Below are 27063 nucleotides of genomic sequence, written 5' to 3' on the forward strand. Positions count from 1 at the left end.
ATGGGTAAATTCATAGAGAATAAAGAGAGGGAAACAATAGCTGCGAATACAGGAAATTTTAGAGCCAGCCGAGAGGCGGTCAGGACTTCCTCCTGCTATGCCATTGCGGCGGGACCACAGCTCCCGAGTTGTGCAACACCTTCAGTAAACACTTGCTCATGCGTACACAATGAAGCAGGGAGTTTCACTCTGTCTCCCTTAAGAGGAGGCTGGGGCAGAAGCAGCCTCACAGGTGTGAGCGGAGGCAGGCACTGCTCCTGGGACCGCAGCATGTTGCAATGGAGTCTTCTGGTAGTCTCTTTCCTCCTTTCTCCAATTCCAGGTAGGTGTTAACCCTTCTCTGGGCTCTGTTCAACATGTCACAGGACTACATGCTACCCAGCCGCTCCTAGTCATAGGTATATAATACACTGGATAGCTGTTTCTTCCCCTTTGCCAGTTTTACTAGCCTTTTGGGCTGGTTTTAAGCTGTGGTTTGAAGGCTGTGATGGACGTGAAAGAGGGTAAATAGAGGTTTGTGTGAAGCATTTATTTTCAGCTGTTACCTTAAAAGAGAAAAGGAAACTCTTATCCATTTAAACCATGAATATGACCTTTGAATCAACCTCCCCAAAAAAACAAACAACAAAAAACCACAAAGCTATCAAAACCAATTGAGTCAAATTTTAGTTCAAACTTTGAGTGTTTACACCCATCAAGAATTTGAGGAAGAAATATCTGCTCTTATAATGGGGGCCAATTCAGCAATTTAAAATACTTTGGACAGCACGTTTATAGGCTCAGTGGTAATGGATGCAAAGTGCCATGCTCAATTTTGTGAGAAAGCATTGTGATGTTATTGGTGAGGAAGAGTCTCAGTTAGATGTGTTGGTAACCTTCCCTTACAGTGGTTACAGCAGACACCTAAGAATTTGGATGCAGTGAATTCTCCTTCGTTACATATTCTAGCAAATAGGTTGCACCATTTTATAAATTCTCATCTTAGGCTCTGGGACCTGACAACATATTTCTCTAGCTTTTCTGTGTCTGCGTCTAGAGCTTGAATCTTCATCCTAGCTGGCAAGTGTTTTCCTGGATCATGGAATATTTGCTGGGACCCAGGAGTGAATGAATGGTGAACAGAAGTGACAGCATCAAGCACAAAAAGGTTGTCTTCCTCCCCAACCCGCTCTGCACCTTCTTACTAAACATGGCTTCTCCTTTGTTTCTCAGACTTGTAAAAATTCTACTTAACGCCCTTGAATTTTAGAATACTATTATATCCTTAAATATGTGAGCTCCTGACTTAAAATTCCTATTTGGATTCGCAGGAATTGAAGTGTTTGTAGGGATTTCTTCCTCATATTTCTGAAAACATTGTCCCCAGTGCTGTTGGCTACACCACTCTTAGTAGGAACAGAACTGCTTGGGAGTCAGCTCTGCTCAAGGGGAGAAAAATTTGGCAGATCCAGTGACAGTCTCACGGGTGATGGGGGTGCATGCATGCTTCTGTCATGTCAGGGACATCTGGTAGAAATCTCCAGAAGCAAAGCTGTTTCTGCTCCTCCCTCTCTACATCAGAACATGGCAGCAAGAGATGCAAAGTCTTAGAATTCCCCCTAGAAGTGTGGCATCATTCTGGCTGGAAAACCAATCCATACTGGGAGTCTAGCAAGGGTTTTCCAGCCAGAATGCAAGAAACAAAAGATTTGTTTTCTTACCTCTTCCTCTTTATTTCTCCCTCCACATCCTTTGTACTCCATGCATGTGTCTTCTGGCCCTATCTTTTACCTGGTTCTACTAAAAATAAAAGAAAAATATGTAAAACTGGACCAGGTGCTTGTAATGAACTTCACCATTCCCTGAGAAAAGTGACATGGGATTTCATCATAGGAAAAGTAAAAACACATATTTAAAAAAACACGGAAAATGTTTAGGGGAAGAGGTAATAAATTAGTGCATTGACAAAAGGCAAATCTCCATCTCGTTTGTCCAGGGATGCAGTGGTTTTAAAAATACATTTATTTTAACTAGTAGCTATTTCTGGCCTTTATAAAGTGACTGGAAAAAGTAAGCTATTATTCACAACTTAACCTATATAGCCAAATAATAGACTTCTTTAGGATATGGACTCTACTTTCCCCCATACTCACTTTTCCTGAATAATGTTCACAAGTTCAAGAGTCTGAGGGGGACAGAGAGTCAATGTCGTAGCATAAACTTGAGTTAAAGGCTTGATGCCACATTTGGAAAGACAACCCGGACACAATTTCTAACAGAATTGAGCAACATGCAGATGCCAATATTATGCACAAATGGTCCCCAAAACGGACCCAGATAGAACAGCATTCTAGAATGAGGTCAGCCATGTCAATTTCATTGGTGAGTCCTGCTTTATTTTAAACTAAGGAACAGTGAAAATAGTCTGATCCACAACCACAGACTCGCACCTCTAACTCAAGCCAAACTGGCTGCCTTCCCTCTCTTGATCCAGTTTTGCCAGTCAACACTAATTCAACACATGAGTTCTGTGGGAGAGAGAAAGCAAACAAGCATTCAGACAAATTTAATAGAAACATATTGTGTTACGCCTTGGATTTGTGTAATCCCTGGATGGCAGTTAGCTCTGTTTGTGCCACTGGCTTCTAAATAATTAACTTGATTTTATTCACCTGGGAGGAGGCTGCCTCCTCGCCATCAAATGAGAGGATGCATGAGGCAAACAAAATCTGTGTCTACTCCATTCCTTTCCATGCTGTGGAAAGCCGGACACCTCAGACATCCTATTTCTAGGTTCTTCTTGCTTTCAGGAGAACCGGAGCCTTTTAAGAGAAATCCTATCTGTTTTCTTTAGAGTACGGACTATGTTGCTATATTTTATATAGCTAAGCAAAGTTGCTAAAGACTTTAAAAAGATACACTTTTGTTTGTTTGGGTTTCTGCTTGGAAGTGCCTCCCCACCGAAGAGTGGGTTGGAAATAAATTTTGTGAGTGGTATACACTGTGTTGACTCCAAAGCTAAGAACGAGTTGGTGGCTTTTGGTTTCGTGAAATGTTAAGCTTTCAACTAACTGGAAGCGTGCGTTCACTGCATAGGGCACCCAAAAGGGCTTGCTGTTGGATGGGGTGACCTCGTTCCCTGTTCACTTTCTCCCCAAAAAGAAGTGGGGTTGTTGTCACGCTCACTCTATAGGAGGGTCAGGTGGGTATTGTCATCAGTTTATGACTCAAAGGGTTTCCTGTTAGAACCACACGTGTTGGGGATGAGCCCAACCGATATGACTTTTTGTCACTAAAAAACAAAAACAAAAACAAAAAAACCCCCAAAACCAAAACAACAACAACAACAAAAACTGAAAAAAGTTTATGTATGTGGGTGCTTTATCCTTAGGAAGAGTAACTTAAACACTGTGCCATTGCTACAATCCTCCAATATGGCATTTAAAACATTCCCGGACTAATTGCGACGATTAGACACCATAATACACCAGGCAACACACTGGCACCGTATGGTGTGTTTGTTCTGTGCCAGTGAATTAAGAGGCTGCAGGGAATTGTACCCATGCCATTAGCTCATTTCTGGCAAGAGTTGTTTCTTACCTCTTGGCATCTCACCTCTCTGAAGTAATCACAAAATTTTAGCAGGCGAGAACGACCCTCCCATGTTTTAGAACATTAAAATGTCATTTTTGTGCCCAATACTATTACTTTTTTCACTGGCATTAAAATGAATTGCGTATATATTTAATAAAAGTTTGTATTTCATTTCATAGAAATAAAAAGTACAGTGATTACCTCATGACTGCAAGAAACGAGCAACCCAAGAATCTTGTGGACTGGGCTTAAAGATGTAGGTAGAGAAGCCCGGCTTTGGGATTTGAGGCTAGCCTAGTGGGGCCTGGAAAAATGAAGAACAAACAAAAAGGCAAAGAAAGAAAGAAAAAAAAAGCTTTGTATTACTATAGAAGCATGATAAAGACTTACTTGTGAAAGCTGATGAAAATGTATTTTAATGAGCGTGATTCTTTGAATACATTATAGCGGTTTGTGTTTGTTTGTATAATATTATAGACTACTTGGACATGTCTTAATCTTTCCTCACTTTCCAGGCAGTCAAAACTTTCCACATCTAAAATTAAGATAGTGTAGTATTTGCACATGACTTCAAACGCTTTTATTTATTTACATATTTTAATTTTTTGTGTAGATGGATATTTTGCTTACATGCATATCTGTAGTCCACTTACAGGCCTGGTGGTCTAGGAGGCCAGAAGAGAATCTCAGATTTTCTAGACGAGTTACCCATATTTGTGAGTTGCTTTTGTCCTGTGGGTGCTGAGAACAGAACCTCGGTTCTCCGCCAGAGCAGCCAGAGCTCTTAACTGCGGAGCCACCTCTTCAGCCTTAGCTTTGTTTTTGGAATGTATTCAGTAAACAGCAAGCCATGGAGAGAAAGCTTCTTTCCTTCATTACCTTAATTGCTATTTTGACTCTGAGTGCATCCTTAGGGCTTAGTGAGCTTTCCTAATCTCCTGGGTTAAATGGTTCTTGTGCAATCAAATGAACTAAAAACATTCCAAACTGACATCACTAGAATTTTTTTTTATTTTTACTTTTTACTTCAATTCTCCTGAAAATAAAATAAAAAGGAATTAATGCTTATTCTCTGAGAAGTCATTGCGCTAAGCTGTCTAGTGCTCTCCTGCCTGGTGAACTCTGTCATTTATGTCTACTCTTGGGTGAGCAACAGTAGTATTGGTTTATCTAACGGTAAGTGCTTGATCTGGGAGCTAGGTTTGCCCTCAGAGAAACTCCAAATGACACAGAGTACAAAAGGAAGCTTTTTCTAGACCCTGCTGCAGGCATCCTGCCTCTGTTCTCTGAGCTCCACTGGGTCGTCATCCCAAGTGGGCCTTTAGGCACCCGCAGCAGCCAGAGTAGGACCACTCACATTTCCTCTGGAGGTACACGTGGAGAGCTGGGACCACACCATGTGGAGAGCAAAAAGAAAAATTAAAAATCAAGTTTAAAATATGGAAAGCTCTGGATTTCTCTTTAGCCTAGTTTCCAGAAAAGGCTTGGGCCTGAGCCTCTGAGATGTGAATTGGTTATTTGAGGTGTCTTTTTATTTTCCTCGCAGTGTGAATCTGGCCTCCCATCAGCCCTTCCCAGATCAGTGCCTCTGTTTAGATTCTCTACTTTTCTAAATTTCTTATTTTTCTATACCAAAAATGAAGGCTTGTCAGGACTGCTCATGATAGCCCTTTCTATGATCCCAGCACCAGAGCTTTATCTTACAGGGACTATGTTTTAAATACTACTGTTGAAACTTCAAAGGAACATGTGTTTTGATCAGAAAGGGCGTGCATCTGATTTCATTTTCATAGCAGAGAGGTCTTGGAGTATTTCTATTGTGTTATCATGGGAGTAACCAGCATCCACGGGAACTGAATGTTGCTTAGCTTGTACTTGTCTCATCCTCCTGCTGTAGAGTCATTGTCCAGATCCAAAAGGGTAAAAAGAAATGGGAACATTAACAAAAAATGTTGTCCTCAGAGAGACATTTGGAAATACCTCCCTGAGAAATACCAAAGGACAGAGATTAAATATTGGGGTGGGGAATGGGTTTCTGATGTTCTCCAGCTTTCCTTGTGTCAGGACACAAATCACTGAAGGGCTCTGTGTGGCATCACCCATCATGATGGCCACTTCTGAACAGCTGGTTCTGTCCCACAGCTTTGTCTTTTCTTCCTTCTTTCTCCCCCAGTGAGTGCAGCCAAAGAACTCCCTAAGGCCAAGAATTATGAAGTGGTTTATCCCATAAGACTTCATCCATTGCATAAAAGAGAGACCAAAGAGCCAGAAGCAAAGGTTAGTACATCTGTGATTGTCTTCTTTCTTGGACATGCAGCCTATGTGTATGCCTGGGCACATATGTATACATGTAGGGGAGGTCATAGTCATTCTTACATTGTCTGTCAGGGTATTCACTTTGTTGAGAGTCTCTCAATGAACTGGAACACTCTCATTCACAATTAGGCTGGCCTCATTCCATGTATTTTTGGCTGGGATTAGAAATATGGACCATCATGCCAGGCTTTTTAAAGAGTTGGGTTCTGGCCATAGAACTCAAGTCCTAATGCTTACATATCAAGCACTTTACCAATTGAGCATCTCCCAGGTAACTCTTCTGGTTTTCTCAATGACTTTTGAATACACACACACACACACTTGTGTTTTTTTATATACTCATATATGCATATTTATTTCTTTGGAGACTAATGGTATGAACTGTTATATTAGTTTGTTTTCCAAGTTTTTAATTTTCAATACAGCCCAAAGGTCTTCTAACATAATTTTATACATTAAGATTCTGATAAGTGATACGTATGGTCACAGAGTACAAACTTTGATATTTTATAATAATTTATGCTGTAGGCTTCCAAATAATTATATATAACTTACAAGTTCTACTATTTACCTATCTACCCACACACATAATTATTGCCTTAAACTAGATTCTAAACCAGAATCAGAAAATAAAACATTACAAAACACTATAAATTAGCATTTTGTCTGAAATTTGTACCTTTTCTATGTAGAAAGCATTACATTTTGTATAATTCTTATATTGTAATGAAAAAACACATTGTCAGGCAGAAGTAGCTCAGATTTTTAATTAGTCACAAGGAGAAAGCTAAAACATGATATGCAGATCTGGGCATGGCAGTGCACACTTGTAATTCCTGGGGGTTGTCTATATGTTTGTGAGTTGGATACCAGCCTGGGCTATATAGTGAGTTGTAGGCCATCCTGAGCTATACTTAGAGGGCCTATCTGCAAAATAAAATATGATGTTCCATTCAACAACAACGTTTTAATTATGTACGTTCTGCAATATTTGATGGGAGTCAGAAACACAGAGATAGATGGGATGCCACTGATAACTGACATCATCTAAAGTGCAACTACTCAGGAGTGCATATCCCCCTATCAGAAATTTCTTCATTCAATTTCTTCCAACTCCAATTGGTGCTAGCAGAACTCTTAGCAGAGTCTGTGCACCAGGCTTTTTCCTTTGGCGCCACCAACCAGCTCCCAAATCATGACATGGGGACATCTTATTAATTATGAATGCTTGTCCTAGCTTAGGTTCCTTTCTCGCTAGCTCTTTAAGGTAAATTAGCTTGTTTCTGACTACCTTTTGCTTTGGGGTTTTTACCTTTCTTTCTTTCTTTCTTTCTTTCTTTCTTTCTTTCTTTCTTTCTTTCTTTCTTTCTTTCTTTCTGTTTTACTTTCCTGTTTTCTCTAGTGACTGTCTGTCTTGTGATTGCCAGGCTTCCTGCCCCTGGGACGGGGGGCTCTCTTTCCCCTCATTCTCTTCTTTTTCTTCTTCTCCCTTTCTCTCAAACCTAGATTTCTGCTCCTGCTTATTCTCTCTGCCCACCAATCCCATCTATCCTTTCTCTGCCTAGCTATTAGTTATTCAACATTTTAGTAGTCAAATCAGGTGCCTTAGGTAGGCAAGGTGGAAACAGCAACACATCTTTCCATAATTAAACAAATGCAGCATAAGCAAATGTAACAACTTTCCATGGTAATTGCCACAACAAGTCTCTTTCCCAAAGCATCTTTAGCAGGAAAATGTCCCGCCAACTCTGATGGAATCCATCTGCAGCAGAATCTTCTTCAAGGAAATTTTCTTCGAATAACTTCTTTCAATATCAAAAATGTCAGCTACATTTTTGTCTAAGTGTTTTAAGGAAATTTGAACATAGATAAAGTGAGTTTATCACAGCTATGAAATGATCACAAATCAAGCTTTTATTTGAAATTTATATTTTGATATGAAACCATAGATTATTTACTGGCTGTGGTAGATGGTCAATGAGTTCTTAAATTATTTATACACATGTGCCATGTGTCTTTGTGTATATATGTGCAAGTGCAGGTAGTTACCTGTAAAGGTCAAAAGAGGTCATCAGACCCCTCGGAGACGGAGTTACTGGTTCTTGTAAGCCACCCTTTTTAAGTGTTAGAAGCCCCACCTGGGTCTTCTGAGAGAGCAGCAAGTGCTCTTAACAAATAAACCATTCCTCCAGTCTCACAATTTTGATCTTTAGAGTGGTTTTGCAGAGGGATGTGTATGATGTTGTGTGCTTGTTGTTACTGCAGACACATTGCTTGTCTAGGCTACCTCTGAACAGCCACACAAGCCGTATGTTATTCTGATATATGGTGACCTAGTGGCAAGGGTGAGTGTGTGTTCACGTTTAGCTTTGCCAGTTCTCCTGTTGAAAACTCTGACTTTAAATAAACCTCTGTCTTCAAGTGCATAATGGTGGTGGTACTGTGTGGAAAATGGAAGATTTAACTTACGCAAAATGAAGTAGGTTGAAAATAACTACTTTGCCTGTGGTACCCACGGTATCACATGCATTATGACACATTTTCAAGGGTTTTTCTGGTTTCTATGAATGGGCTTTTTTCACTTCTTCTTCTTCTTTGCGACATCAGCTATTTGAAAGTCAGTGTTGATGCTGTCTTTTTCTCTCCTCGCCAGTGCTTATGTCTGACTCTCTATCCTTTCTTGTGGATTCTCTGACACTTAAATGTTTACAAACACACACATGCATGCACATGTGTGTTCACGCACACATACACATTTCTGTCTGTCTCCCTCCCTCTCTCTCAATCACCTTATATATTCTGTAAAGTCATTGTAGTATATTTATTTGCAGACGAACAGGATCATTTCCTGAAATCACACTTCATGGCTTGTCTTACACAATTTAATTCTTGATTCTAAAATAACGTTGGTTTTAGAAATATAGGGTGGTGTGTGCATATGTGTGGATGTGTCTATGAAAGTAAATGCAACCTTCCCTTCCAGTTTGAAGCTATTTACTTGGGTATTTTAATTTTTATTACATCTATTTGTTTAGTAAGTGTATATGTGTGAATGTGCATGTGCATATATACATGAGTGTATATATATATACATACATATATATATGTACAAATGTGTGTGGGGTGCTCATGACACTATGTTTATGTGGAATTCAGAGTGGAAAGGCAGGAGCTGTTTCATGCTTTCATTCACTAGTGACAGATTCAAGTTGCTAGGCAACCCTTCACCCACACCTAAGCAGGCCCTAGTTAAAGGCACTTCCTATGTCTTTAGTTTATCCCTACACCCCCACTCCCTCATCCCATCCTCTAACCTATGTTACGGAATATAAATATTTGTTTCCATAAACACTCGGTGATCCAAATAAAGCCTTGCCAAGCATATCAAGACTATATATAAAGATATCAGATAAGGGGCCTAAAATGGAACTCAGTGATAGAGTCCTTAGCCAGCATTTCCCAGATTCTGGGGTCAGTTCTCAGCACACACTCACACGTATACACACATGCACACACAGAGCTTATTTGCCTGTTTAGTTGGTGGATCGATCTATTGCACAGGGTAGAGACCAGTGGTTCTCGACCTTCCTAGTGCTGTGACCCTTTAATACAGTTCCTTTGGTTGTGGTGACCCCCAACTATAAAATTATTTTTATTTCTACTTCTTAACAACAATGTTGCTACTGTTATGAATTGTAATGTAAATATTTCATATGTGGGATATCTGATGTGTGACTCCCCAACAAAGGGGTCATGACCCATAGGTTGAACACTTCTTGATAGACAGTTGGTCTCAAAATCCACTGCTAGAGAAATCAAGCATTACTTGATAAGGATTACATAGATAGAAATTGCCACTGGTTGATCATAAGTAACTCTTGGTGTATTTTTGCAGGAAGCATTTGAAACGGAGCTAAAGTACCAGATGACAATCAACGGAAAGGTGGCAATCCTGTACTTGAAGAAGAACAAGTGAGTATGTGTCCAGCTGCTGCTGTCCTCCCCTGCGACAGGCTACAGTGGGAAAGTGTGCCGGCAGGGGCTGTCATGAGCTTTAGTGCCTCCAACACTTGACCCTCCAGCCTTCACTCCCAATGAGCCCAAGGAGCCAGCCAATGCTCTTTTCTCTTGAGTTGTAGAAAGACATTAGGAAAACTAATAGTTTACTAGACTTTTGAAACTTTGTAAGTAGAACCCAACAAGGAGGTGCAAGAAGACAGGTTAGATAGTTTTACCAAGGACTGGAGTGGTTCCAATATAATTTGCTTTGAGTTTTGCTTGTTTGTCCGTTTGTGTGTTTGAGAGAGGGCCTCACATTACTGTCCTTTAGAAAGGACTGGGGCAGAGGGGGGTGGGTAATGCTATGCCTTTGTGCCAAACTCCTTGCAGGAACTGCTTTCTACCACCTTTGACCTCGGTTCTGCTTCTTCTCAAGTTTCTCCTGGGAATAGCAACCAAGTCCTCTGTGATGAGGGGCTTTTTCCAAAGCCCTCTGGAATGTCTCTGCCCCTCCCCTGGCTCCCTACCCCTCCTGCTTGACCAATGTGAGCAGTACTTTCCTGTAGACTTGTCCGGCACATAGGGGAAGCTGAGGAGTTAACACTTGTTTTCACAGCCTGGGAAGGCTTATTCGTTTGTTGGACTTTCACAGTTGACATGTGTAACCACATTCTTTCTTTTTCTTTTTCCAGCAAGCTCCTAGCACCAGGCTACTCGGAAACATACTATAATTCCAGTGGAAAGGAGGTCACCACAAGCCCACAGATCATGGTAAAACAGCCCACCAGGTCCCTTAATATTGGAGTGCACCCTGAAGGCTTATCTCCAGTGCCCTTGCCAGGCAAACAGGGCTGGAACTGCTTCAGTCTTGGTGTTACTTTTTTCTCCCATAGCAATAATTACTTAATTGAACTTCTCACATTATTATATTTTCCTAAGAATGATGGAGGATGACCCCAGGAACTTTTTCCAGTTTTCATGGGAGGCAGACAGTAGGAGCTCATATTTTTTTAAAGACTTATTTTCTGCAAGGAACTCTGTAACATGAAGAGATATGCATGCCTGGTATTTTTAGACATTTGTTATCACACCTCCAAATTATGTGGTCTGTCACACTGAAGACTACTTCAGCATTGATGTGGGATTCCCCTCTGTATGCTGTGAATATGTTTCATTATCATTGGCTAATAAAGAAACTACTTTGGCCTGTGACAGGGCAGAATAAAGCCAGGCAGGAAATTGGAACAGGGATATATAGAGAGAGTAGGTGGAGTCAGGGTTACGCCATGGAGCTGTTGAAGGAGAAGGACTCTGAATTCTTACTGGTAAACCACAGCCTTGTGGTGATAAATAGATTAATAGAAATGGGTTAACTTAACTAGGAATGCACCTAAGCTATTGGCCAAATTGTGTTGTAACTAATAAAGTTTCTGTGTGATTATTCGGGTCTTGGCAGTTGGAAAATGAATGAACAGTCTCCATTTACATAATGACACCCAACAGGAAACAAAGACTCAGTCACCTTTTATACAACATCAATTGTAGAACTCCATATTGTCATAAGTAACTCTGCTCTTGATTTGTCCCCTGAGTTCCCCATGTGAAACTCGACACATGGAACCCATAACTGTGTGGCAAAGCATCTACCTCAGATCTTCTTTTGATGTCGCAAGCTTTCAAACCTTCTGGGATTATGTAGTCACATTCCTCTCAAGATAGGAGGCTCTGGTGTGGAACAGCCACATGGAGAAATAACTCTGGAACTTTGTTCCAAATAGAATCACAGCCTGTTGTGCAGGTTCATTTTAATCTAGTTTGACTCTTTGGACAAGCAACCTGAATAATCCATAGGTTTAAAAGGGATAGGGGAGTGGTCACTCCAAATTGAAAAGTGCAGATAGTAATACATTTTTATAGAAGAAAAGTAAAAGTTAGATTTTTGGAGACTCAGATTTTAAACTTAGATAACTAAATCCATGGTGCTCAGCTATTTTATTATTACTAATACATTATTAGTAATACAGTATTACTAATACATTACAATAACATGTAGATTGTATTATATAATGTTATATAGTATACTATATTTACAGTACTATATATAATACACACTACAAAATATAAAAATTTAGGGAGTCATTAGCTATCATAAATGATTTAATACATAAAATGCTTATATTTAATTTTTTAAAAAGTCTCTAACTTAACTATTGTGCAGCAGAAAGTTGTTCCTATTCAAAGATTTCAAATTCCAGTTGGTTGTGGACTCTAAAACCTCTGAAAGTCTGAAGACTTTCACTTACAAAATGCCTTTTATTCCCCTTAGGTTAATTGTTATTACCAAGGACACATCGTAGATGAGGAAGATTCTGAAGCCAGCATCAGCATGTGTGATGGTCTACGGTGAGACTTCAAGAATATTTCCACATCCCACTGGCATAGAATTCATGTCTGAAAAGTCTGAAAATCCTCAAGTATAACTAATTACATAATATAGTTAAGTGTGATTCCTAAAGGCCACACAATTTTGAAATTTCACACCAAAATACCATTTAAGTATGGAAATTATACGACTGAACTGCCTTCCGTTTTGTTTTTGTTCTTTTTTTCATTTAAAAGTGAGGATTTTTTTTTAGATTCAGTTTTATAGTCAGACTCTTTGAGAGTGTAGTAACTCCTCTCCTCACTTTTATTTATCTCTAGTTTTATTCTTAACAACATCTGTGTCTTTCTGCCTGGTTAGTGACTCCCCGTGCACCGGTCTACCCCATCAATACGAAGAACTGACAGATTTCCTTTTCCATACTTCTAGTTGGATACCTTAAAGAAGAATTCAAGTTTTAATGTGCTCTAAACTAAGTCAATCAATTGTCTCATAAATCATTACTTTCCCCGTGTTCTTGACCTCATGAGTAGAATAATCAAGTTATAACTTAGCCATTCAGGCATCATAAAGTCTTTGAAGATTCCCTGCCTCATCTCTCTAGCCTCCATTTCCTTATTAAGTTCCAGTGATTATGTCTTCTAGTTACATCCTGTTGGCTCGCTATGTCTCTCTCTACTGAAACGTCCTACTTTAACTACCATATACTTCAACTGAACCTTCTGAAATAAGCACACACACTTGCTGTCTTCCAGTTTTAGACACTGTATACTCCTGCATTTCTACTTCATACTAATTAGATATAGCTGTATATATATATATACATATATATATATATATATATGCCTTTGCTAAATAACCACATATACTTTTAAAATTATTTCTCCACACTCATTTTCCTCATTTTGAATATAAGCTTCATGAAGGAAGAGACTGTGGAGATCTTTTATTTCCCGCTTTTAGTACGGAGCTTAATAGTCTTGTTAAATGTGATGCAGACCAATCTTAAGTCATTGGAACTCTAGATTAATTAAGGACTGAAAACACAAGTGGAATTTCTTGTCATTTGCACAAAAGCTAGTAAGCCTTAAAAACAATGCAGTGAGCAATCAGCTGCGAATCATCTCAGACTTCAGAACCAGGGCTTGTGAAGATGCTGGAAATGTTACCTGGCCACACGGTTCACCCGCTTTGTCTGTCCACCCCTACCACCCTCCTCCTGGCCCTTCTATTTTCTAGTTTATAGATCAAAAAGTGAGGCTGCTGAATTAATGTTTCTCTGGATTTTTGGTTAATCAGAACAGGCCTAGAATTTCAATCCCTCATAAGACTCCAAAGCGACCGTCACTTTCAACACCTCTGTAGTGTAGAAATGGGTTGAAAAGTGAAGTTTGAATCAGGAAACATCCTCCAGAAACAAGAAAGCTGGGCTACTTTGTTACCATAAGATTAAACTTCTTTGGCCTTGGCTAGAAAGTCATGAAGACATTGAAGACACTGTGTCTGTGTAACTGCTAAAGAATACTTTCGTTAAGAAGTCTGAATTCTTATGCTCCTCAGGGGCTACTTCAGTCAAGGAGATGAACGATATTTTATCGAACCTTTGAGATCTGTGAGCCTGGATGAGCATGCCCATGCAGTCTTCAAGGACGACCCCAACGAAGATCAGGCTAACAGCAGCTGCGGTGTGAATGATGTGCAGTGGCAACAAGGGCTGCATGGGAACGCGGTCCCATCTGCCACCAGACTGATTGTATGTAGAGTCTGATTGTTACTGGTATTTTAGTTTTGTGTCCTAACCCGGGGCCTAATCCTTTCCTTTTCTTCTTCTCATGTGTATGTGTGTTGTATATGCAGGCATATGTGTATACATGACCCTATGTGTGTCTGTAGAGACCCCTGGCTGATGTCAAGTGTTTTCCTCAAATGATCCACAGCTTCAACAATGAGCCACAGTTTCTTGATGAACACAGAGCGTGCCATTATTGATACTCTGCCTAGCTAGGTGGCTCCAGGAATAACCTGTCTCTGCCCTTTCTGCACTTAGATTAAAGGCAGGATGCCACATCCATGAATCTTCCACAGTGGGTTTAGGGATCTGAATTCCAGCACTCACATTTTCATAGGGAGGGTTATATCTGCTAAGCCACCTTTCCAGCCCTTGGTTCTGATCTTAGCAGTGTGCTTGGTTCACATTTTATAGTCACCACTGAAACTAATAATGTATACTTTTACTAATGGCAAAAGTTGTATGTTACTAATTCACTTAATATGAATCTGTGAACAAACTGTTATCATTAACCATATGTGAAGGCTAAAAAAAACCTGAGCTATGATATAGGACAGCGAGGAGCAGACAGCACTCACAGAGCCCTCTGAAGCTCACCACAAAGTGCACACGTGCAAAGACTTTTCTTTTGTGGTAGAAATATGATGGATTTGCGCTCAAAGATATTCAGTGTGCTAGAAATGCAGGAACAAGCAATATAAACATAAGGTCTATCTTTAGGACCATAGAATATTCTCTTCTCTGGAGAACCATTTTTAAAAAGACTTACTTATGTATTTTGTGTATAAGAGTCAGATCCCATGATAGATGGTTGTGAGTCACATGTGGTTTCCGGGAATTGAACTCAGGATTTCTGGAGGAGCAGCCAGTGTTCTTATCTGCTGAACTGTCTCTTCATCCCCAAGAATATTCTTTCTTGTGTGGAATTCTGTTCTGACCACAGAAGAAGAAACAAACCCAGCTGTTTCCAGCTGTGTGGTGTGCACTAATGTGTTCCTGCCCGTTTACTTACATTGCTTGATGATCTCTTCCAAGTGTTCTCAGAATCTGGGAACACCAGGCAGACTGCTTATGTGTAAAACTCGAGGCCATTCTCTTTGTCACGGATTGAATCTTCACAACCTTAGCTAGGAAACCAGAGGAATTTGCCCTGGCTACGTGTTTTCTCTCAGTATCATGCTGGTTCTGGTTGACACTAGCCTCTGCTCTTCCATCTTAATTCTTAGAGATCATGTAGAAATGGCCTTGCTTTCCCAACCTGCTGCTGTGTGCTGTGTGCTGGAACACCTTTCTTCCACTCCTCTACTGGTTGGTCACTTGATATTAGAAGCCCTTGGCAAACTGTTCCCTGTGTTTTGCTTTCTCAGTGAATTCTTTCCAGGTAATCTCATCTTGTCCCACACTTTCTCTCCTTCAATGGAACACTGTAGGGCTAGGTGGGATATTGCTCAGTTAGTAGAATGCTTGCTACCCATCTCTTCACATATTTCAGTTCTGCATTGGGCTCTCGGAGAGCATTCCAAGATAACCATGACAACAACTTGTATCCATCCTTTCTACGTCTGCTTCCATCCTAACAGAATCTACTCTCCCTGGCCTAGGTTGAGTGATGCTTTGCTATAAAGTGCATAATGCTAAAGCCCCTGGGTGGCTGTTCACTCATCACATTTAGCAGACAGTTCCAACCACTGCCATTAGTTACAGACGTCTGTCTGAGTCTGTCTAGCATTCTCTACTTTGTATGTCTCCCTCCTATAATTTTTTTTCGTGTGCAATTCAAATTTTACTGGGTGTTTTGTATTTTCTTTCTTTTTTTTTAATTAAAAATTTCCACTTCCTCCCCTCCTCCCATTTTCTTTTCCCTCTTCCCCCTCCCCCTCCCTCTCCAGTCCAAAAAGCAGTCAAGATTCCCTGCCCTGTGGGAAGTCCAAGGATCTCCCTCCTCCATCCAGGTCTAGGAAGGTGAGCATCCAAACAGCCTAGGCTCCCCCAAAGCCAGTACATGTAGTAGAATCAAAACCCAGTGCCATTGTCCTTGGCTTCTCAGTCAGCCCTCATTGTCAGCCACATTCAGAGAGTCTGGTTTGATCACATGCTCCATCAGTCCCAGTCCAGCTGGCCTTGGTGAGCTCCCATTAGATCAGCCCCACCATCTCAGTGGGTGGGTGCACCCCTCGCGGTCCTGACTTCCTTGCTCATGTTCTCCTCCTATAAATTTTTATACCATTATTCTGATGAAAAAACAATCTTTTTTCCTGTTTTTTAAACATATCACTGTCAATTAGTCAAAGAGATCGGGATTTTACATTTTTTTTTTCTTTTCTGGTTTACATTCTAATTATTTTCATTTCTTGGGTTCCTGTTTTTATGAGTATTCCATATAGTTCAAGTCTTTAAAAACACATCTTCTAACTCTCTATTTTGTAATCATTATCTAATCACCCCGCTTCAACCACTCATTGAATCCATCCCACAGCATTAATCACACTTGATGTGAGTATGGGCGTGCCCGCCGGTGCGGGTGCAAGTCTGTGTTTGTCTCTTGTGAGTTACTAAGCTGATGGACCAAGTGCACTTATCTCTCCCAGTACCCAGAGTGCTGTGACTGCATAGAAACTGCTGGTAAATATTCTGTTGCTATGGAAAATGGGAGATAAATATGCATCTCACTAGATAGTATGTAAGAGTCTACCTTCAGTAATTTGTTTTTAATGATGGAAACATGAAAGACAAGCATTTCTGAACTCTGTCTGCTTGTGTGCCTGAATGTGGTGGTAGAGTTCAAACAGCAATATTGTCTGTCTTGATTGTCAGGTACCATCTAATCTCTTCTAAGATGGCACATGCTAAGTAAAAGATCCACAGAGAAACATATTGTCTTAGTCATGGTCTTCCTTTTATTTCAGAAGCTGAATGGTGGGAAGGCTCAAGAACCTAAGACATATATTGAATATTATTTGGTCCTGGACAATGGTGAGGTAAATACATCGGATAAATGCATCTCACAGAATTCTCTTGTGCATAACTTATTGTGTGAAACAGAAATATCTATCTCTATTTGGAATTCAAAAATATGACCCATACAGAAAAATGATTCTAAGTCTATGAAATTGATATTTATAATGAAATTGACAGATGTTTCTCCTTCTCAGAAATAAGCAAATGACAAATATATATAAATCTCATTGTTGGCCCTATAAATCTCTTTTCTTACTATCTTTAGAGATCCAAATTTAGTTCCCATTTAAATTTCTTCATCATGTTGTCATTAGTAAAGCAGTTAATTTGTAATGTAGGATTTATGCTCTGGAGGAGGCAGTCATAAGTGCAGAAGCCCAGTGGATGGGCTCTTTGAAGAAAGGCAATCTTTGGTAATAGATGCCGGAAGATAATATTTTTTCTAGGAATACATTTTCTAATTGTGAGTTTCTAAACAAGTGCTCTGTGTGTTTAATGCCAAAAAAAAATGCTTGAATATCAAAACTATGGGGAAATTAGTTAGCCCAGAACCCAAATCTCTGGTCTCATTGCATTAGATATATCTACTATGCATATATTTATAATGATAAACTGTGTTGTTCTGATTATGCACAGTTGGGAAATCATGAAGCTTAAAACACATTTAGAATAAATCCTTTGCTCTACTGTGTCACGGTTTTACTTGAGACAGAGTCTTGGTATGCAGCCAAGGCTGTCCTCTTGCCTCAGTCCCTGACTGTTGAGATGACAGGTGGACCACCATGCAGGGCTAAAGTTTTAAGGGCTATATGCTCTCCTGCTATTTCAAGGGAGAAAACATATGTTATTCCCAGAATGTTTTAATTTCCATTAAAGATGAATTAATTTGCTTTTATATTTTTAATATTAATAAGTGATAATTACTTATAATCACTGTAAAGTAAGCTAAATTGTCTCTTTTAAATCCTCCAATTATATTAATTGCTCTCAGCTCCCGTTTTTATTTCTGTCTTTTCCTTGCCTTTTAGTTTAAGAAGTACAATAAAAATCTTACTGAAATAAGAAAGAGAGTGCTTGAGATGGCCAATTACGTCAACATGGTATGTTATATTTTATTAAATGTAACTTTAAACACTTTGTTAAGAGATGACCTTGAATGCTTCTACGGATGAGCATGAGTCCAGGATGGGGAGCCAAGACCTCTGAAGCTAAGGCTAAAAGGGACTCCAAGGAATGATGATGATTTTGCTATTTCAGTAGGTATTAATGTTGCTGAAAGGTCAGTTTCCAGCAGGTCAGAGAGAATGGAGAAGAGTATAGTGATGGTGCAACTGTATACACACAGGAGATTTCTGAGGGCCAGAGCTTAATTCTTCATTATGGTTTTCTTTCTATAGCTTGTTCTGTTCTACGTTTTCCCTTTATCCCTTTTATACCACACAAGACAAAGATTTCTATGCAAGAAAAGATCACCTCATCACCACAAGCTACTTATTAAAATCTTTACATGAGAAGAAATCACATTATAAGCAGAAGCTACATGTTTTCCTTAGAAGCCTATAAGTAGTTAAATATTGTTTTGGTATTAATTTTCCCAACATAACATCTTCACCCCAAAGCAATGGTTCTTTCATTACCTATTAACAGAGTTTTTAACAAGCCAAGTATTTGTCAGCCAGTACTTTTGTACTAACAGGCAGCTGCTTGAGGTTTAGTGTAGCAGATTCCTATTCTTTACTCTAGAAAAACTTTAAACAAGTGGTCAGCTGATCATCAACTTTTCTTTGCACATAATGGGATCATTTAATTTTCTTTCACAACTTTGTTTTTTCAAGGTGCATGCCTGGTCCTGTGATTAATTCTCTAAGCTATATGTTCAAGAAACTCAGGCCCAATCTTGGGTGCTCATAATACTTTCTTTAATCATCAGCCTATTTTCCACTGGCAGAATTTATGGGTCACTATGCACAAAACATCTCTGTTCTTATTTTCCATCCTCTGCAAATCTTATATCTAATGCGGTGGGTTCTAGCCTAATTGTGCCCTTTTTCTATCTCTTATTGGAGCAATTTGCAGAGTAACCTAAACTGATTCCCTAGTCATCTTTATTAACTGTTCTAACCACTTGTATCTTTTGGATTAACTCCAAAAGTATTTGATACTTTCCAATTAAATCATAGATCTAACTAATCACCATAGCCCTTATAAAAAATCATCTTCATCATGATCTGAAAGTTAATTGCCCAGAAAGGAGTGGGATTTTCTCAAGAAACAATCATACCGTATTAGATACAGTGGGGTCCATTCATTTAGTAATCACACCATGCCACAAACAACAGGAACATAGCAGCAGCAAACAGAAAGAAACGTAAGAGCCAGGGGTACTCTGGAAACAATCCGCCTAGGACTTTGCCTCTGCAGAACATACCCAGCATAGCTTTGCTATCCACTGGGCTGTATTCCATAAACTACATTGACATCCTCTGACATCCCCACCAGCATCTTAGTACCACCCTGTGCTTAAGACCAAAACCAACAAATCAAACTTTATTTAGTAAGAGTTTTCCCCCAAATCCACTTAAGAAACTATTTGTCTTAGAGTTTCCTATTTCCATGAAGAGACACCATGACCACAGCAACTCTTATAAAGAAAACATTTAATTGTGGTGGCTCACTTACAGTTCAGAGGTTCAGTTCATCATGACGGGAGCATGGGGGCATGCATGCATGCAGGCATGGTGCTAGAGATGTAGTCAAGTGTCCTGTATCTTGCAGCAACAGGAAGTCAACTGACTATTGCACTGAGTGAAACTTGAAGAAAAGACCTTAAAGCCTGCCCCCACAGTGCTACACTTCCAATAGAGGGTGTGGCTAAGATTAAATGTGTATCCTCCAGCCTCAGGGTCTGGATTAAAGGCATGTGTCATCCAGCCTCCTCCAACAAGAGCACACTTCCTCCAACAAACCACACCTCCTAATGGTGCCACTCCCTATGATCTTATGGGGCCAAATACATTCAAACTTATCCAGTACTGATAACCGAATCTCAGTAATTAATTCCCAATAGGGAATTTAAAGAAAACAAAAACCAAAATAGACCCATTAAGTCTAGAACTGTAGTACCTTTCTTACCCATATTAGCTCATTCATCTTGAAAACAACCCTCAAAATGTTACTTAAAGATAATTTCCAGATGAGCATTTTTATCTGGAAAATTATAGCAATGTGCATAGTGATAAAGGACATGACACTTTTGAAAGATAAAGGGCACTGAAAATATTAAACAGTAATCTCACTGTTATAACCCATTGCTTTTCTATGTATTCTCTTTTGACAGCTTTACAAAAAGCTTAATGCCCATGTAGCCTTAGTTGGAATGGAAATCTGGACCGATGAGGATAAAATAAAGATAACCCCAGATGCCAACACCACCCTGGATAACTTTTCTAGATGGCGAGGACATGATCTACTAAAGCGGAAGCATCATGATATTGCCCAGTTAATCTCGTATGTATAGCTTCTTCTTTGCACTCTGCACGGCATGTACCATAGGCTCTACTGTCAGAGCCTCAGCAACGAAGTGATATCTTGGAGCACGTGAAAGATATAAGCAGGAAAATGAAAAAGGGAAATTGAAAGTTTTTTTAAAAAATACTCTGTTGGGTCCTTGATGAATATGATTTACTTTGGGTCTATATATTGCCTTTTGAAAAAAAAAACAACTTAAAGATATTTATCAGAATTTTTATATTTATCAGAATTCTGTTTTATTGTGTCTACACAAAAAGAAGGACAAATTTAGACCATGAAAAGAGGGATTTAGATTGTGTTTAGAAGAACTGATTCACTTTAGCTAGGAATTAAGAGAAACTTCTAGAATCAAAGTAAGATCTCCTGTTGAATTAAAGCCCACACCTGGACTACTCTGCTGAAGGGCCCTTTAAAAACAAGAGCTAAAATAAATACAATGGATGAAACTTGCATTGAACTTTGACTTCTGAGATCAAGAATGTGTCTCTGCACAGGTGCATAGTTTCAGTGATTTCAGACAGGAGGAAGCTGCCATAATGGATCTGAAATGGCTAAAGAGTCTGCTTCCTCAGGCAACAGGGCATGACATGGAAGTGGGTAGCCTATGTCCTATAGAATTAATTTATATTTTATATTGATCATAATAAATCAATTCAGAACTTATGGCTTTAATATAAGCTTAATTCCCATATGTATGTACACACACACACACACACACACACCTGAGCTAGTACGGCTGGAACAGGCCAGGTTGTGTTGCTCTATATACATTCTTTCATGTGGCCAGGATAGACTTCCTCCAGCATAGCCGTCTCATTGCAGTAGGATTTTAAAAAAGTGTTTGGCTTCTCTCACATCAGCATTCCATGAAGCCCAGGAGAAACTTGGCTCATTGTGACCTAGCCTTAAAGTTTACACAGCACCACAACAGATGTGTGATCTTAACCACAACAGATGTGTGCTCTTAGTCATGATGGATTATGATCTTAATGGCAATGGATGTGTGCTCTTAGCCACAATGAGTGTATGATCTTAACCACAATGGATGTATGCTCTTAGCCACAATAATTATACGATCTTAACCAAAATCCCATACCACAGTACCAACCCATTTCCAAGATAAAGGTTCTCATTGGACTATAAGTGCTACAGGAATGACTCATTGAAAGGCACAGTTGGAGAATAACAAGCACAACTCCTTAGCTTGGAAGAGTGACTTCTAGATTGAGACACACTTTTTGGAGGAGGAATGTAATGAGTTCCTGAGCTATGACCTTAGTTATTAGAGAACCTAAGTGATTTGAATTTTTCCCAAGTCAGTCAAATTGCTGTATATTTCTATACTAGAGAGAAATGGCATAGAGAGACGAAAATCATAGGCAAGATTTAAATGTGTAGGTAAATTTTAATAGAACGCTGAGAAGATATTTCTTGAGTGGATTAGAGCAAACAGAAAAAAGTCACTAGTTCCCAAGCCTTGCACAGATTATAAGGAAGGCACTTTCTGTCACCATTGCTAATTAGAAATAGACTCCAAAAACAAAATTAAATTCACCTAAAACTGTTAACAAATAAAAGCTAATTTTATTTTAACTACATTAATTTATTTTATTTAAAATAAATTTAATTTAAATTCAAACAAAATATGAAATTTAGCTTGTAACCAAAAAATTAGATACAGGGGAACATTTGTTAGGACCAAAGGGAAAATAACAACAAAAACAAAAGCCCCACAAAAGGCAAAAACCAAACTAAGCAAACAAAAACCAATTTCTTTTATTGACAAGGAATAAATTATAAATTGACAAGGGAAATTCTAAAAATTTTAATAGTCATGAACACATAGTAAACATTGAATCTTCTTACATCCAAATGCTTGAATTTCAAGTTCTGTTGAAGACAGTAGTAGAAAAAGTCCTTTTTATGATTTCAACCCCACCCCCACAAATACTTAAATGATGGCTGGCAATTTAAGTTGCTCTAGTACTTGTTTAGAGTTCCAAATAAATTGTTTATAAAAAAAAAAAACAGGTTCCTCATTTTTACTTGCATTCTTTTCTTCCTTACAGCTCAAGAGACTTTTCTGGATCAACAGTGGGCCTTGCTTTTATGTCTTCAATGTGTTCCCCTTATCATTCTGTTGGTGTCATTCAGGTCTGTTTGAAAATCAAATATTGGTTCTATGCATCTCCCCAACTTTCCTACCCTGTCTATGGAATTAGGGTTGTCCTACTGCTGCTTCTGGGTAAATACAGTGACTGAAAGGCAAACATTGACCTAACCTTGCATTTTGGGATAAATCTGATATATTCATAAAGTGTTGTCATCATTCGCAATGCTAGTACATCTTCAGGATCCCTGCTCTAGACTCAAGGGTAGTATCAATCTACAGTTTGATTTTTTACTATAGCATGATTATTAAAGGTTTGGTTGTTATAGTGAATTTGACCACATTCAAGGACTTGGAATATTTTTCCAACTCTGATTTTCTGCACTGTTAGGTAGACTTGCTACTGTTTCTGCCAAAATGTTTATCACAATACACCAGTAAAACTGTGTGGTACTATAGTTTTTTTTTTTTAGAAAGAATTTTGAAGTCAAATTTTATTGGTTCAGTCAACTTTGGGACTGCTCAGATTATCTTTATTTGAGCAACCTTGGTAGTTTCATCTTTCAGGGGAAACGATGTCCATTGACTGACTATATTTCTTACAATCTTTTCTATATGGAGCTAACTTACAAGCATATCTTCTTGTAATATTGATTGTAAGTACCTTTTCTTTTTTGTTGTGATCAGTTTCAGTAAGTGTTTATCAATTTCTTTGCTCTATGCAAAAATCATTGATTCTTTCAATGATTTTCCCTCTAAATATCCTTGGTTTCTGGCCTTGTCTTACTAATTCTCTTTCCTTTACTTATATTGCATTTCATTTGTTCTTCTTTAATTCAATCACTGCCTCACTGTATATTGTTTTAGGTGCATCAGTACACTGAGATTTTTTTCACCTTAAATAATTCATAATTTTTCTTTTTAGACTTAACTCTTATATTACCTATAAGTGTTATGTAAAATTTGTTATTTTTATGCACTGGAGTGCAGTCTGTAGAATTTTGATTTTTTTTTATATTTGTCTTTAGTTAATGGTTCCATATAAATTGAGAGAGAGAGAGAGAGAGAGAGAGAGAGAGAGAGAGAGAGATTCAGCTGAACTCAATGCCAAGAGTATGTCACCATGAGAAGTACATGTCATTCTCCCCTGTTATTACCCTTAGGATCACAGTAACTACCATCTTCGAGTTGCAGGGACAATGGCCCATGAAATGGGGCACAACCTCGGTATGATCCATGACTACTTGAGTTGCAAGTGTCCATCTGAAGTCTGTGTAATGGAGCAATCACTAAGGTGAGGGTGTTGGGACACGCTGTCTGTCCCTGGTTTTGTTGTACTATGGTTGATGCTTGCCTCAAGGTAATAGTCAACAACTTGTTCAAGACTTTATGTCTTAGAATTGGAAGAATTTTAACAAAATCAGGAAGTTTACATGTGTTGTCAAATTTTCCATAAACTCAGAAAGAGTGATTATAGGGACAGAGTTTTTGAAGAAAAATCTGATGTCCTTCAACAACAGAAGAGTAAATAAAGAAGATGTGGTACATTTACATAATGGAGTATTTCTCAGTTGTTAAAAAAATGCCATCATCAAATTTTCAGGCAAATCGATGGAACTGGAAAATATCAGCCTGTGCAAGGTAACCCAGACCTAGAGAGACAAATATAATCTGCCATCATCAGAGAAGGTTCTTATCACAGATGGGAACATAGGCCAACATTATACAGAGGCTGAGAAAGCTTGGAACATTCAGTCTTAAATGGGATGTCTCCTCCATTCTATTCCCCCTTTCAGAACCCAGGGAACATTGCATAGGATGGGGCAGAAAAGTGTTAGAGCAAGAGGGATGGAGGACACCAAGAAAAAAAATCTTGTAAATCATCATATGAACTCACAGAGACTGAGGCACCATTCATAAGGTCTACAGAGGTCTGCACCAGGTCCTCTGTGTATATATTGTACCTTCCAATTTAGTGTTTTTGTGGATTCCTGAGTGTACAAATAATTGGGCCTTTGATTCATGTACCTTCTCTTGGGCTCTTTTCCTTCTGTTGGTTTATCCTGTCCAACTTCAAAGTGATAGTTTTTGCTTTGTCATATTACATTTTATTTTGTTATATTCTAGTATTAAATCTTGGAAACCTATTATTTTCTAATGAGAAACAGAAAGTGAGTGGGTCTGTGTGGGATGGGCATTGGGGAGAAAATGGGAAGAGTAGAGAGAGGGGAAACCATGAGCAGGATATATTATGTGAGGAAAAAAAATCCATGTTTAATAAAAGAAAAAATAAGAAACTTCTTAGAGGGAAAAATGGGAAAGATATTTATATCTCTATGTTTCTGGAAAAATTTCCAGGTAATCTTATCTAATTCTCTATCTATCTATCTATCTATCTATCTATCTATCTATCTATCTATCCACCTACCACTTATCTATGCATATGTATATTTATATATGAATATACATACATGCATATAAGTATATATATATTTCCTCTTTTCTGTTCTTATCTTTCTGCCAACTCCATTATTAAATTATTTTTTATACTCCTTCCCTCAAAAGAACCTGAATTCCCTCCAGTTACACATTTAGTATCATTTCTCCCAGATATTATTGCATATTTAAGGCTCACATTCACTTATAAAATGAAGAGAATATCAATGGTACTTACCTAAGGGAATATGATTTATGCATAAAATTGGACTGTTTTCCATCATGATCCAGGAACAAGAGAGACTACATGAGCTGGCCAAGAAGCATTTTTGTTTTCATTAAAAGTGGTCAGTATGCTATACTTTGAGAACGGTCATATTTACCCATTAGGCTGAGATATTAATGTCCACACAAGTGGGTGAATTTAGAAATTTAGATGTTTGCTTAACTTAGTACTTGGTCAGTGTATTAGATTTAATTCTGCAGTAATTAGTATCATTATTGCTAACACCAGCCGTTACTTTCCACAATTAAAGCATGGTGGTACTGCTTTTTCTTTTTATCTACATAGGTTCCATATGCCCACAGACTTCAGTTCCTGCAGCCATGTCAACTATGGGCAGTTTCTTGAAGACAAATTGTCTCATTGCCTATATAATACCCCATTGCCTTCCGATATCATATCCATCCCAGTGTGTGGCAACCAATTACTAGAGATGAACGAGGAATGTGACTGTGGCTCCCCCCAGGTACTTCTGGCCATTTCTAAAACCACCTAGTTCATTTATCAGTTGCTGAGAACATAAAGCATATAAAATTATATCATAAAACTGAATGGTTCTTCAGACTTTGGATTGGTAGGTATTTTTCAGGCTAGTCTGCCACGGAACATGTGGATCTTAATGTATCTTGATTTTTCCCACCAGATCCCTTTTCATCCTCACTTTGTAGCACCCCTCACCAATGTCTTCATCCTTAAAATTCTGGTTGATATTCTTCAAGTAGCTCAAACTGTGGATCAGTGAGCATTACCTTGTGGGAAGCACTACATCAGTATTTAGAGAGTGAATCATTTGCTTCCCCATGCCCACAGACCTGGCCAGAGCAAGAGTTAATATCTAGACCCAGGTCTTGCTTTTTGACTCTCACCCCCACATCACAAATCTCACATCAGTCAAGACTCAGAACTTGTTGGAATCACAATCCAAACCCCACCCTACTCTCATCCTATTCACAGGTGAGCCAAAATTCTAAATAGGGCTCTACCCTACCCCTCCTTTCTTTTAGCACTTGACAGGAGTGATGTACGATTCCCTCTGGGGACTGGCATTGTATCAACTTCAGAATAAGATTAAAGATTTATTCTTTCTATCCTCAAGGTTAATCTTCCTCTGATGATGGTTTTATTTAAATTTAGGGAAGTAGTTTTAACTCGAAAAGCATTGTAACTCTTGAAGTCTCGTTTTTCAGTAGGAGTCTTTACAGGTACAGTGGAAATTGCCTGAGATTCTAGGTTCTCCAACACCTATAGGAAAAGGGTTTGGATCTCTCAGAAACAAAAAACCAAGAGCCAAAGAAAGTATGATGCTTTCATGTGTGTCCAACCATTTGACATTGCAATATGATGTCATTGACAGATATGTTGAGTCACATTAGAAGTTATTCTGGGACATGTACTAGAATTGGATTAATGGCCAAAGTATGTATGTTGATGGCTAGTTTAATAATATTTAATATCTATATTAAAATTGAATTAAATTGAAGATGAGATAGAGTCACAACTAATGAGTAAGATTATTTATGTTGGATTTTTCTAAAAAACTATGCTTTTCCTTTTGTTTTCCTTTATATTTTATCAAGAAAAACAGAACTTATTAATAGTCCTATTAAAGGCTTGTGGGGAATATACTTGTTCAAAAGAATAGAAAGCATATGCCCATTAAAACATATGGGAGACCTTACCCTTTC

General features: G+C 38.7%; 1 protein-coding gene across 1 annotated transcript in view; it reads left to right on the plus strand.

The window, feature by feature from the left end:
• Positions 1–268: 268 nt before the first annotated feature.
• The window catches only part of Adam28 (ADAM metallopeptidase domain 28), a 54176-nt gene continuing 27381 nt past the window's right edge, over positions 269–27063 (plus strand). The window contains exons 1-12 of the mRNA XM_057786451.1: positions 269–322; positions 5747–5850; positions 9785–9861; positions 10581–10659; positions 12215–12291; positions 13832–14024; positions 16967–17038; positions 18047–18118; positions 20356–20525; positions 22619–22703; positions 23823–23953; positions 25667–25844. Of these exons, the coding sequence (XP_057642434.1) occupies positions 271–322; positions 5747–5850; positions 9785–9861; positions 10581–10659; positions 12215–12291; positions 13832–14024; positions 16967–17038; positions 18047–18118; positions 20356–20525; positions 22619–22703; positions 23823–23953; positions 25667–25844 (1290 nt within the window). The 5' untranslated portion in view covers positions 269–270. The remainder of the gene's footprint in view (positions 323–5746; positions 5851–9784; positions 9862–10580; positions 10660–12214; positions 12292–13831; positions 14025–16966; positions 17039–18046; positions 18119–20355; positions 20526–22618; positions 22704–23822; positions 23954–25666; positions 25845–27063) is intronic.

Source organism: Chionomys nivalis, chromosome 12 (assembly GCF_950005125.1).
Source record: "Chionomys nivalis chromosome 12, mChiNiv1.1, whole genome shotgun sequence".
NCBI classification, from domain to species: Eukaryota; Metazoa; Chordata; class Mammalia; order Rodentia; family Cricetidae; genus Chionomys; species Chionomys nivalis.